Source organism: Pristiophorus japonicus, chromosome 1 (assembly GCF_044704955.1).
Source record: "Pristiophorus japonicus isolate sPriJap1 chromosome 1, sPriJap1.hap1, whole genome shotgun sequence".
Lineage (NCBI taxonomy): Eukaryota > Metazoa > Chordata > Chondrichthyes > Pristiophoridae > Pristiophorus > Pristiophorus japonicus.
The window spans coordinates 517,361,161-517,375,129 of record NC_091977.1 but is presented as its reverse complement, the minus strand read 5'-3'; the positions used below and the strand labels follow the sequence as shown (position 1 = coordinate 517,375,129).

General features: G+C 43.1%; 1 protein-coding gene across 1 annotated transcript in view; it reads right to left on the bottom strand.

The window, feature by feature from the left end:
* Nucleotides 1-2,074: 2,074 nt before the first annotated feature.
* twsg1a (twisted gastrulation BMP signaling modulator 1a) overlaps nucleotides 2,075-13,969 on the bottom strand; it is a 93,954-nt gene continuing 82,059 nt past the window's right edge. Inside the window, exon 5 of the mRNA XM_070877015.1 lies at nucleotides 2,075-2,628. Within this exon, the coding sequence (XP_070733116.1) occupies nucleotides 2,447-2,628 (182 nt within the window). The 3' untranslated portion in view covers nucleotides 2,075-2,446. The remainder of the gene's footprint in view (nucleotides 2,629-13,969) is intronic.

Sequence of the window (13,969 nt, the reverse complement as noted above, 5' to 3'; positions counted from 1 at the left end):
TTTGTAAAACTGAAGTGTTTAATGTTTGTAAACTTCCCTTTAAACCCCCCCCCCCCCCATTCCCTACGCCTGATTTTCTAAAGTGTAGACAAGGTTTTTTAAATGCCGAGAATTCAAATTTCTAAGATACTCCATTCTAAACCAGTTGCTCCAAAAAAAACAGGAGCAACTCAGGCCGAAACTTGGCCCCACAGTTTCTCTCTCCACAGATGCTGCCTGACCCACTGAGATTTCCAGCATTTACTGTTTTTATTTCAGATTCCAGCATCCGCAGTATTTTGCTTTTATGCTCAAATTTTATGTTTCCTTGTTCTTTTTTAAAGAAAATATCTTTCCTGTCATCTAAGCAGGGTGCATGCCCAACTTCACCGTCTTTAAAAAAACACACTGGAACTGTGCATGCGCAACTACTTATAAGAACATAAGAAATACGGCCCCTCGAGCCTGCTCCGCAATTTAATACGATCATGGCTGATCCAATCATGGACTCAGGCCCACTTCCCTGCCCGCTCCCCATAACCCCTTATCTGTTAAGAAACTATCTATCTCTGTCTTAAATTTATTCAATGAGCCAGCTTCCACAGCTCTCTGAGGCAGCGAATTCCACTGATTTACAACCCTGAGAGAAGAAAATCCTCCTCATCTCCGTTTTAAATGGGCGGCCCCTTATTCTAAGATCATGCCCCCTAGTTCTAGTCTCCCCTATCAGTGGAAACAGCCTTTCTGCATCCATCTCATCAAGCCTCCTCATAATCTTATAAGTTTCAATAAGATCACCACTCATTCTTCTGAATTCCAATGAGCAGAGGCCCAACCTGCTCAACCTTTCCTCATAAGTCAACCCCCTCATCTCCGGCATCAACCTGGTGAACCTTCTCTGAACTGCCTTCCTGTTTGTTGGCAGCAGTCACGTCCTTTTTTTTAAAAATGCAAGCAGAGGAGGAATACAACAGAGAGCTTTTAGGAGTTGTGGAAAACTGGGCTAACAAGTAAGGGAGCAATGGACCCAAAACCCAAGTGTATCGCCAACTGGCCAACCCTGGATCACTGGGGAGTTTCCCCCCCTCCTCAGTTTTGAAGCAAACTACATGACCAGAAGAGAGCTCCACACCTTGGGGTGGCAGGAAGCAGTTGGAACTGGTACGACCAGGCTTCCGCAGGGAAAGAAACAGAGCCGGAATTACTGCATTAGATTGCCGCAGGAGTTCCAACTCACTGTCCTCGCCTAATTTGGAGGTTTAGCAGAGCGTGGGAGGAATCTGGTCTTAATGATAAAAAAATACTTCAGCATAATACAATAAGCTACCTTTATTACTTGCCAGTACAATCCTCTAGAACCGAAAGTGTCAAGACAGCCTTCAATCTTGTTTGCTCAGAAGTTCTGTAGTGAAGCAGGCAAATATTTATCCCTCAATCAACATAACAAAAAAACAGATTATCTGATCATTATCACAGTGCTGTTTGTGGGAGCTTGCTTGTGCACAAATTGACTGCTGCGTTTTCCACATTACAACAGTGACTACCCTCCAACAGTACTTCATTGGCTGTAAAACGCTTTGAGACGTCAAGGTGGTCGTGAAAGGCGCTATATAAATGTATATCTTTCTTTCTTTCTCTTTTGGGCCTAGTCACGAGCGCCTCATTTGGCACAGGCACTATGCCTGCCGAGCAAGGGAAGGGAAGGAAATTGTTAGGCAAGGGTATCAAGGAACGGGGACATGGAGTTGAGGTGCAGGCTAGACGTGACCTAATTGAATGGTGGAGCAGGCTCGAGGGGCTGAATGGCCTACTCTTGTTCCCAACATTCCTGTAAATCACTCTGAGGTAAGCCTGAGTGACAAATATTATCAACGTCCAACATAGCTACCGAGGTTACCCAAACCAACAGAATATATTGCACAACAGAGATGTTTCTATTTCCGGTTACCTAGATCTGGAGAGAGACTTTCTGATTAAAAGTGCCCACCTGGAAAAATTAGTTAAAATCTGCACGCAAAGCTTTAACTGTTGTACATCAAAATACATAAAGCTCGGTAGAAAAATAGCACCACCTCACTACACCTCCTAGTCACAACCAAAGATCAGTTTATTCATCACAAAACAATGTTTGAATAGCAGGCATAATACATAAAGGAATACATCAATTGAAAGTCAGAAAAGGTAGAACTGATTTCTTCTGAATATCTACATATGTCAGTACAATTTTAAAAGAATGTGTTTTTTTTTTAAATTACAAAATATCAGCAGTAAATTACACCATTTTAAAAAAAATCTGCAGTTTCAAATGTAATATCAGCTCTCATGATTTATGTATACATTCTTAAGCATGAAGTGCAGAAATCTAACAAAAAATAAAAACAGCAAAACAAAATAAAACCTCGCTTATCAAGATCACCGCCATCTTTAGCTCTACGGCTGATACATACTATCTTCACAGTTCTGGTCTTCAAAAGGTGCAGTTCATACATTTGACCACTTTGTTGCCATAATCAATACAGTCCGGGCCTATACATTCGCAGCAGGCATTGTGAAACCATCTGTATTTTGAGGCTCCCATGGATTCGCATGAATTTTTACACTGATGGATTGACATGCAGTCATCAAAATACACCACTGTGCAGTGAGGTTCTGTAATTAAAATTAAAAGCGTCTTTAAAAATCTTACAACGTTAACGTGCATTTATATAGCGCCTTTAAACATAGCAAGACATCCCAAAGTACTCCATGGGAATGTTATCAAGCAAAATTTTACACCGAGCCACAAGAACTTCCAGTTAACATAGTAAAACATCCGAAGGCGCTTCACAGGAATGTTATAAAACAAAATTTGACTCCGAGCCACATAAGGAGATATTAGGGCAGATGACCAAAAGCTTAGTTAAAGAGAGGTAGGTTTTAAGCAGGGCCTTTAAGGATGAGTTGAGGCAGGGCCAGAGTCGGGCAATGTTATGGAGGTGGAAATAGGCGGGCTTAGTGATGGAGCAGATGTGGAGGTGAGACCTCCCACTGAGGCCAAGCTGTGAAAGGTTTTCTTTCCCTGCCAGCTTCACTACTTGTGAATTTGACGTCCGACCCCCATCCATGAAGATGCAGTCTCCAGGCCCAGTCCCCACCCCTGACGGTTGGTATTGTCAGGATATTCAGCCACATCACAGAAGAGCTTGATCCACTTCTCAGCCAATGTTCACATACACACACACCAGCATTGGGGAAGAGGGTGGGCGGTCACTGAAAATCTCCCCATAGCCAACATACAGAGACCAACTGAAGCAGCTCTGTCACCGGTCAGACCAAGTTCAGCTAACCAGAGACCCGGGATCAAGTCTGCAGCACTCGATACAACAACCTGTATTTATATAGTGCCTTTAACAGTGATCCAAGGCACTTCACAGGAGTATTCGGAGATAAAAACTTTGACACCGATACAAAGTATTAACTCCACTACATGAAAACAAAATAAAATTGGCATTTAATTCCAAATGCACCATTAACTTATCGTTCTCTTGTAAATGTTATTACACCTTTCTATCCCCAAAAAATTCTGTTCTCAAAAGAAACCCAGGCAAAACTTGTAACCCAATTGTAATATAGTTCGACCTTATGGACTATTGCTCCACCTAGTGGACTACTGTGGTAATGCAGCCATTGTTGTAAATGCAATAGATATCAGGTAACGGGTCACCTGACAATTTCCTGTAAAGTCTGAGCGTGTCGTGATGTTGTAAAGAATAGATCACATTGGCGATGAAGGATAGGATTCCTGGATAACCTAGCTGAAACTTTTGTTAGTGCATGATTCCAGCCAAGCAACAGAGACTAGAAAGGTCCTTTGTTTGCAGAACTGCTAAAAATCCAAGGTAAATTACAAGCACACTTGGCTGAACTGCCAGAGTCCAGATGGCCACGCCTATGGAAATAATAGGGCGCTTGGGGGAGTTTCAACCGAGACACTTTCGGAGCGTATGTGGAGCAGCTAGAAATGTTTTTCACCACGAATAGTGTCATCGAAGTCCCCGATGATGAAAACCGTAACGGGGTGGTGTTAGAAAGGAAACGGGCTATTTTTCTGACTGAAGCAGGCCCCGAGGTGTATGAAACCCTGAAAAAATGTGCTTGTTCCAGTCAAGCCAAAGGATACATCACTTACAGAGATTCTAAAGAAGTTAGAACAGCATTACCATCCTGAGCCCCTGGAAATTGTTGAAAGTTATTGTGTTGGAACACAAGATCAGTTAAATGACAAAAGTATCAGTGAGTACATTGTTGCATTAAAGAAGCTATCCATTCACTGTCATTTCGGAAACTTTCAGGACCAAGCATTGCATGACCGTTTTGTTTGTGGGATGAAAAATGAAGCGATAAGAAAGATGTTGACAACCCCTAACTTGACTTTTGATTTAGCATGTCAGACAGCTATGTCAATGGATATGGCCGACCAATATTCCCGAGAATTTCATAACATTTCCAGTCATTAGACAACCGAGGTGAATCGCCTGCAGGTTCAAAGTAAAAGGCAGTGGGACCCCAAGGTCTCAGCAACTGGCAATGGTAACAGAGCATTGAAGTCCTGCTATTGGTGTCTGGGACAACACATTGCTCAAAGTTGTCCATATGTGAAGGCAGAGTGTTTCTTCTGCATGAAAACTGGGCATCTTGCGAAGGCATGCCGACTGAAAGGTAAACCAGCTTTTAAGGCTATAAGTAGAAATCATCAGAGAGTACATAGCATGGAAGAAAAGTTACAGGATGAAGAGATACATGTCATCAGGAGCACGAGGCTATCTAACAGCGATTCGAAAAGTATCATCCAAGAAGATATTGCAGGAACCAAGATACCCATGGAAATTGACACTGGCGCATTCATGAGCGCAGCACTAGAATCGCTATATCTCGACAAATTTCGTGATTTCCCATTGGAGAAATCCAAGATAGAGCTGCGAGACTACTCAGGAGAGAACATTCCTGCGGTAGGTCGTATCGCTGTACCGTTGAAATACAAGGATCAATTTCAGAACTTGCCTCTCTTAGTAGTGGCAGGAAGCAAGCCTGCCTTACGAGTAAGAAATTGTTTGGGATCACTGAAGCTAGATTGGCGTGCGATTTTTTGTGTTGAAACGAGATTTGCATTGAAGGATGATGTCATCAAGAAGTATCCGAAGGTGTTCTGCGAAATAGAGAGTCTGATCCATGGCTTCAAGTGAGTGTAAGGTGCAGAAGGACTCTAGACCAGTTTACTGCAAACCATGTCCCATACCATATGCACTCAAGGAGAATGTGGAGCAAGAACTCAAAAGACGAGAGACTGATAACATTATCTCTAATACAGATCTAATTGGGTTACACCCATTGTTGTACCTAGGTCAGATGGTAAGGTAAGGATGTGTGGTGATTATAAAGTAACCGTAAACCAGGGTAACATAGAAACATAGGTGCAGGAGTAGGCCATTCGGCCCTTCGAACCTGCACCACCATTCAATAAGATCATGGCTGATCATCACCTCAGTACCTCTTTCCTGCTTTCTCTCCATACCCCTTGATCCCTTTAGCCGTAAGCGCCATATCTAACTCCCTCTTGAATATATCCAACGAACTGGCATCAACAACTCTCTGCGGTAGAGAATTCCACAGGTTAACAACTCTCTCAGTGAAGAAGTTTCTCCTCATCTCAGTCCTAAATGGCTTACCCCTTATTCTTAGACTGTGTCCCCCTGGTTCTGGACTTCCCCAACATCGGGAACATTCTTCCTGCATCTAACCTGTCCAGTCCCGTCAGTATTTTATATGTTTCTATGAGATCCCCTTTCATTCTTCTAAACTCCAGTGAATACCGGCCCAGTCGATCCAGTCTCTCCTCATATGTCAGTCCTACCATCCCGGTAATCAGTCTGGTGAACCTTTACTGCACTCCTTCAATAGCAAGAATGTACTTCCTCAGATTAGGAGACCAAAACTGAACAGAATATTCCAGGTGAGGCCTCACCAAGGCCCTGTACAACTGCAGTAAGACCTCCCTGCTCCTATACTCAAATCCCCTAGCTATGAAGGCCAACATGCCATTTGCTTTCTTCACCACCTGCTGTATCTGCATGGTCACTTTCAATGACTGATGTACCATGACACCCAGGTCTCATTGCACCTCCCCTTTTCCTAATCTGCCGCCATTCAGATAATATTCTGCCTTCGTGTTTTTGCCACCAAAGTGGATAACCTCACATTTATCCACATTATACTGCATCTGCCATGCATTTGCCCACTCACCTAACCTGTCCAAGTCACCCTGCAGCCTCTTAGCATCATCCTCGCAGCTCACACTGCCACCCAGCTTAGTGTCATCTGCAAACTTGGAGATATTACACTCAATTCCTTCATCTAAATCATTGATGTATATTCTAAATAGCTGGGGTCCCAGCACTGAGCCCTGCGACACCCCACTAGTCACTGCCTGCCATTCTGAAAAGGACCCGTTTATCCCGACTCTCTACTTCCTGTCTGCCAACCAGTTCTCTATCTAGGTTAATTCATTACCCCCAATACCATGTGCTTTAATTTTGCACACCAATCTCTTGTGTGGGACCTTGTCAAAAGCCTTTGAAAGTCCAAATACACATCCACTGGTTCTCCCTTGTCCACTCTACTAGTTACATCCTCAAAAAATTCTGTAAGATTTGTCAAGCATGATTTCCCTTTCATAAATCCATGCTGACTTGGACCGATCCTGTCACTGCTGTTCCGTCTTTAATAATGGATTCCAACATTTTCCCCACTACTGATGTTAGACTAACCGGTCTATAATTCCCCGTTTTCTCTCTCCCTCCCTCCTTAAAAAGTGGTGTTACATTAGCTACCCTCCAGTCCATAGGAACTGATCCAGATTCGATAGACTGCTGGAAAATGATCAGCAATGCATCCACTATTTCTAGGGCCACTTTCTTAAGTACTCTGGGATACAGACTATCAGACCCTGGAGATTTATTGGCCTTCAATCCCATCAATTTCCCTAACACAATTTCCTGACTAATAAGGTTCCTCCTTCTCACTAGACCCTCTGTCCCTAGTATTTCCGGAAGATTATGTGTGTCTTCCTTCGTGAAGACAGAACCAAAGTATTTGTTCAATTGGTCTGCCATTTCTTTGTTCCCCATTATAAATTCACCTGATTCTGACTGCAAGGGATCTACGGTAATCTACCCAATATATTGCCAAATGTAGATTTGTTCACAACACTGACTGGTGGTCAAATCTTCTCAAAATTGAATCATACAAATGCCAACTTACAACTGGAACTAGACAAGGAGTCAAAGTCATGCTTGACTATAACTATTCATCTAGGCCTATATCAATTTAACAGGCTACCATTTGGAGTGTCTTCCAACATTGCCATATTTTAAAGGGCGATGAACCAGATTTTGCAGGCATTGAAGGGATACTATGTTATTTAGATGACATATTAATTTCAGCAACAAACAGGCAAATCCATAATGACGTATTGAATGAAGTGCTCAAACAGCTAGAGAAGCACATAGTATGAGTGACTGCTCACAAGTGTGAGTTATTTCAAAACTCATTGGAGTACTTAGGTTACAGAGTAGACAAAGATGGTTTACATCCAACCAAGGGAAAGCTGGATGCAACCAGAAATGCACCTACTCCCAAGAATGTCACTGAACTTCAATGATTTTTGGGTCTTTTGAACTATTATGGGAAGTTACTATCAAATTTGTCTACAGTGACTGAGCTGTTGATAAAACAGGTCCAGTGGAAGCGGTCAGAAGAATGCGATGCAGCATTCAAGGAGTGTAAAAGTAAATTGGTAGAGGGCACTATGTTAGTTCACTGTGACGTATATAAAGAGAATCGTAATAGAGGTAGAGTAAGAGAGAGAATTGTGAAATTAAATCAGAAGGTGAGAGTGAAGAACCATCACCATAAATGGTTAAAGTGGTTACCAGGAAGACTAGTGAAGATATGTGGTCCTCACACATATTTGGTCAAGGTGTTTGATCATGGATAGGTCAGGTTTGTTCACATTGATCATATTTTACCTACAGATGTGGAAGGAGTTGAAAGTTGGAATGATTCAATTATTTCTGATAAATCAGATAGTCTTATTACAAGTACAGTACCAGTAGCATATCCTACATCAAATGTATTAGAAACAAGTCCAAGAGAAAGTCAGAATTTAAGTCCGAGTCCGAGTCAGGCAGACCAACAGTCTGAAGTTGTAGAGTTCAAATGTAAATCAAGGGTATCCCTTGGAGGAAAACTTTCCTCAGGATCAGCCTAGAATGAGTCCAAGTTGACACCATGTTTGGAAAGTTCTGATTGAGAGCAAAGGTATCCTCTTCAAAACAGAAAACCAGTGGTTAAGTTTGATTTGTAAATATGGCAAAATAAGTCCATATATCTTTTATGTATAACCATGCAAGTTATGTATAACCATGCAAGTTATGTATGATGATTGTTTGTTGTAATTACTTCTTCATTAAAGAGGAGAAGTGTAATATAGTTCCACCTATTGGACTGCTGCGGTAATGCATTCATTGCTGTAAATGCAATTAGGACATCAGATGACAGAAAACCTGTCAAGTACCTGCATTGAAGCCATCTTGTGACATCTGTGTGTTTGTGATGTCGCAAAGAATATATCACAGTAATTTGATCGGTCTTTTTAAAAAAAAAGAAAAATATGGAGTTGGAGCAGCAAAAAATTTGCAGGCAATGGTTTCATTGCATCAATTGTATGATTTTATTATGGAGCTATGTAAACAAACGTGACAACTATTTCACACACAGCGTTGCGCTGAATAAGTTAATTGGTTTCTGGTGGTATTGGTTGAATGCTGGCCAGCACAATTCCTTTCTCTCCTTCGGATAGTGCCACGGGAACTTTTAAAGTGAATATATAACTGTGGGACCTCAGCCACATGTCTCATCCAAAGGACAGCAACCTTGGACACCACAGCCTTCCCTGCACCAGGATTAGCCTAGGGCAGGGTAGTCCTCGCATTTCTTCATGTGCTACATGGGTACATACCATGGTTCCTCAGGGGAGCACATATAAAGCTCATCAATGTTCACATTAACTTACATATATCTAAAGATACGAAACAAATAAATATTGGCATTCAGATTTAGGATTTATCAACCAATGAGCTACCAGCACCAAGAACTGTCCTTTCCAAACTTCTGGGCTAATGAAATTCAAGATAAATCAAATAAAAATATAAGTGCAAATAAAGCTGAGTCACCAGAGCTTTGATGGCCAGAATGTCGCGACTCGATGTCACATGGCCCAGTGACTGCATTTTGAACAGCTCTGACATAAAATAGTCATCAAGACACAAGCTTTAAAACAAAAAAGAAAAAACACTTGCATTTATATGGCGTCGTTCCCGACCTCAGGACATCCCAAAGCTCCCAACAGCCAGAGGTACTTTTGAAGTCTAGTCACTTATCATGCAGGAAATGCGGCAGCCCATTTGCACACAGCAAGCTCCCACAAACAGCAATGTAATAATGACCAGACAATCTCTTTTTTTTAAGTGATGTTGATGCAACGTAGGTTTACCAGAATGATACCTGGACTCCAAGGTTAAATTACGAGGAGAGATTACACAAATTAGGGCTGCATTCCCTAGAATTTAGAAAGATAATTGGTGACCTGATCAAACTTTTCAAGATATTAAGGGGAACTGATAGTTTATCTCTTTCTCTACCCTATTTCCATTGGTTGGGGAATCTAGGTCTAGGCGGCATAGTCTAAAAATTAGAGCCAGACCTTTCAGGAGTGAAAGTAGAAACACGCAAAGGAAGTAGAAGTTTGAAACTCTTTTCTGCAAGATTAACTGTTAATTTTAAATCGGAGAAGGATAGCTTTTTGTTAACCAAAGGTATTAAGGGATATAGCTCAAAGGCGGGTATATGGAGTTGGGTCAAAGGCGGGTATATGGAGTTAGGTCAAAGGCGGGTATATGGAGTTAGGTCAAAGGCGGGTATATGGAGTTAGGTCAAAGGCGGGTATATGGAGTTAGGTCTCAGATCGGCCATGATCTCATTGAATGGTGGAACAGGCTCGATGGATAAATATTGGCCAGGTCACAGGGGAAGAACTCCCCTGCCCTTCTTCAAAATAGTGCATGGGCTCTTTTACATTCCACCTTGGAAAGCAGTTGGGCCTCAGATTGACGTTTGATCCGAAAGTCAGCACCTCCGACAGTGCAGCACTCCCTCAGCACTGCACTGGAGTGTCAGCTTAGATTTTTTGCTCAAAGTCTCTGGAGTGGAACTTGAACCCACAACCTTCTGACTCAGCGGTGAGTGTGCTACCCACTGAGCCACAGCTGACACTTTTAAATAAATAAAAAAATAAATTGAAAATAAATGGCAATTGTAGACTACACTGCCTACATAACAAGAGTCACTGCACTTCAAAAGTAATTCATTGTGCAAGAAGTGGAGACATTTGATTATAATATGCAAGTGTTGCATCCTGCAAAATGCCTTTTTCTTCTTCCAGTAAATCACTGAATGGCTTTATTTTACATTGATTCAAAAGCAAACTTATTTTAGCCATTTTATGTACAATCATAGTTAATGCAATAAGCATAATTAACTTGTCCGTAACATAAGCACCAATGCATTATGCTGATTTCCTGCTGTATCGAAATTTAAATTTTTCATTACAAAAGTATTGCAGAAGTACTATTGTGCACCCCCCCCACCGACCCCAATAACACTTAACATATTAAAGGAAACAGTTCTTGCCTGAGTGATACACTGTAATTAAACAACAGGGAATCATCCTTCAGGAGAACAGGCTGTTACAGAAAACAGCGATGTTACAACCATGGTTTCAATTACTAACAGCAAAATGAGATTATAAACTGAAACAATGTACCCACTGAAGCTTTTATATTTACTGATACTGTACCCTCAGCATAAGACGTGGACGTTCCTTTGCTAGCTACCCATGAAAATGTGGGCCCATGATCTTGCCGACATGACGGGAGACATTTGAAGTGAATCAAATGCGTGGACTTTGCCATGAGCGAAACTACAGAAACAGGGTTCAAACAGGAAATTAGGGGTGCATGCAATAAAGGTGCAGCAGTTATAATGGGTGACTTTAATATGCACATAGATTGGGCTAACCAAACTGGAAGCAATACGGTGGAGGAGAATTTCCTGGAGTGCATAAGGGACGGTTTTCTAGACCAATATGTCGAGGCACCAACTAGGGGGGAGGCCATCTTAGACTGGGTGTTGTGTAATGAGAGGATTAATTAGCAATCTCGTTGTGCGAGGCCCCTTGGGGAAGAGTGACCATAATATGGTGGAATTCTACATTAGGATGGAGAATGAAACAATTAATTCAGAGACCATGGTCCAGAACTTAAAGAAGGGTAACTTTGAAGGTATGAGGCGTGAATTAGCTAGGATAGATTGGCGAATGATACATAAGGGGTTGACTGTGGATGGGCAATGGCAGACATTTAGAGACCGCATGGATGAACTACAACAATTGTACATCCCTGTCTGGCATAAAAATAAAAAAGGGAAGGTGGCTCAACTGTGGCGATCAAGGGAAATCAGGGATAGTATTAAAGCCAAGGAAGTGGCATACAAATTGGCCAGAAATAGCAGCGATCCCAGGGACTGGGAGAAATTTAGAACTCAGCAGAGGAGGACAAAGAGTTTGATTAGGGCAGAGAAAATGGAGTACGAGAAGAAGCTTGCAGGGAACATTAAGACGGATTGCCAAAGTTTCTATAGATATGTAGAGAAAAAGGTTAGTAAAGACAAACGTAGGTCCCCTGCAGTCAGAATCAGGGGAAGTCATAACGGGGAACAAAGAAATGGCAGACCAATTGAACAAGTACTTTGGTTTGGTATTCACTAAGGACACAAACAAACTTCTGGATATAAAAGGGGTCAGAGGGTCTAGTAAGGAGGAGGAACTGAGGGAAATCCTTATTAGTCGGGAAATTGTGTTGGGGAAATTGATGGGATTGAAGGCCGATAAATCCCCAGGGCCTGATGGACTGCATCCCAGAGTACTTAAGGAGGTGGCTTTGGAAATAGCAGATGCATTGACAGTTATTTTCCAACATTCCATTGATTCTGGATCAGTTCCTATCGAGTGGAGGGTAGCCAATGTAACCCCACTTTTTAAAAAAGGGAGAGAGAGAGAAAACAGGGAATTATAGACCGGTCAGCCTGACATCGGTAGTGGGTAAAATGATGGAATCAATTATTAAGGATGTCATAGCAGCGCATTTGGAAAGAGGTGACATGATAGGTCCAAGTCAGCATGGATTTGTGAAAGGGAAATCATGCTTGATAAACCTTCTGGAATTTTTTGAGGATGTTTCCAGTAGAGTGGACAAGGGAGAACCAGTTGATGTGGTATATTTGCACTTTCAGAAGGCACACACAAGAGATTAATGTGCAAAGTTAAAGCACATGGGATTGGGGGTAGTGTGCTGACATGGATTGAGAACTGGTTGTCAGACAGGAAGCAAAGAGCAGGAGTAAATGGCAGGCAGTGACTAGTGGGGTACCGCAAGGTTCTGTGCTGGGGCCCCAGCTGTTTACATTGTACATTAATGATTTAGACGAGGGGATTAAATGTAGTATCTCCAAATTTGCGGATGACACTAAGTTGGGTAGCAGTGTGAGCTGCGAGGAGGATGCTATGAGGCTGCAGAGTGACTTGGATAGGTTAGGTGAGAGGGCAAATGCATGGCAGATGAAGTATAATGTGGATAAATGTGAGGTTATCCACTCTGGTGGTTAAAAACAGAGAGACAGACTATTATCTGAATGGTGACAGATTAGGAAAAGGGGAGGTGCAACAAGACCTGGGTGTCATGGTACATCAGTCATTGAAGGTTGGCATGCAGGTACAGCAGGCGGTTAAGAAAGCAAATGGCACGTTGGCCTTCATAGCGAGGGGATTTGAGTACAGGGGCAGGGAGTTGTTGCTACAGTTGTACAGGGCCTTGGTGAGGCCACACCTGGAGTATTGTGTACAGTTTTGGTCTCCTAACTTGAGGAAGGACATTCTTGCTGTTGAGGGAGTGCAGCGAAGGTTCACCAGACTGATTCCCGGGATGGTGGGACTGACCTATCAAGAAAGACTGGATCAACTGGGCTTGTATTCACTGGAGTTCAGAAGAATGAGAGGGGACCTCATAGAAACGTTTAAAATTCTGATGGGTTCAGACAGGTTAGATGCAGGAAGAATGTTCCCAATGTTGGGGAAGTCCAGAACAAGGGGTCACAGTCTAAGGATAAGGGGTAAGGAGGAGGAGGAGGAGAGGAGGGTGTGGGGGGAGAGGGGAGGGGAGAGGAGGGTGTGCGGGGAGAGGAGAGGGGAGGGGAGAGGAGGGTGTGGGGGAGAGGGGAGGGGAGGGGAGAGGAGGGTGTGGGGGGAGAGGGGAGGGGAGGGGAGGGGAGAGGAGGGTGTGGGGGGAGAGGGGAGGGGAGAGGAGGGTGTGGGGGGAGGGGAGAGGAGGGTGTGGGGGGAGAGGGGAGGGGAGAGGAGGGAGAGGGGAGGGGAGAGAGGGGTGGGGGGAGAGGGGAGGGGAGAGGAGGGTGTGGGGGGAGAGGGGAGGGGAGAGGAGGGTGTGGGGGGAGAGGGGGAGGGGAGAGGAGGGAGAGGGGAGGGGAGGGGAGGAGATGAGGAGAAACTTCTTCACCCAGAGAGTGATCAACCTGTGGAATTCTCTACCACAGAAAGTTGTTGAGGTCAATTCACTAAATATATTGAAAAAGGAATTAGATGAAGACCTTACTACTCGGGGGATCAAGGGGTATGGCGAGAAAGCAGGAATGGAGAACTGAAGTTGCATGTTCAGCCATGAACTCATTAAATGGCGGTGCAGGCTCGAAGGGCCGAATGGCTTACTCCTGCATCTATTTTCTATGTTTCTATGAAACACCAAGTAAAAGCACCCGAGGGTACAGG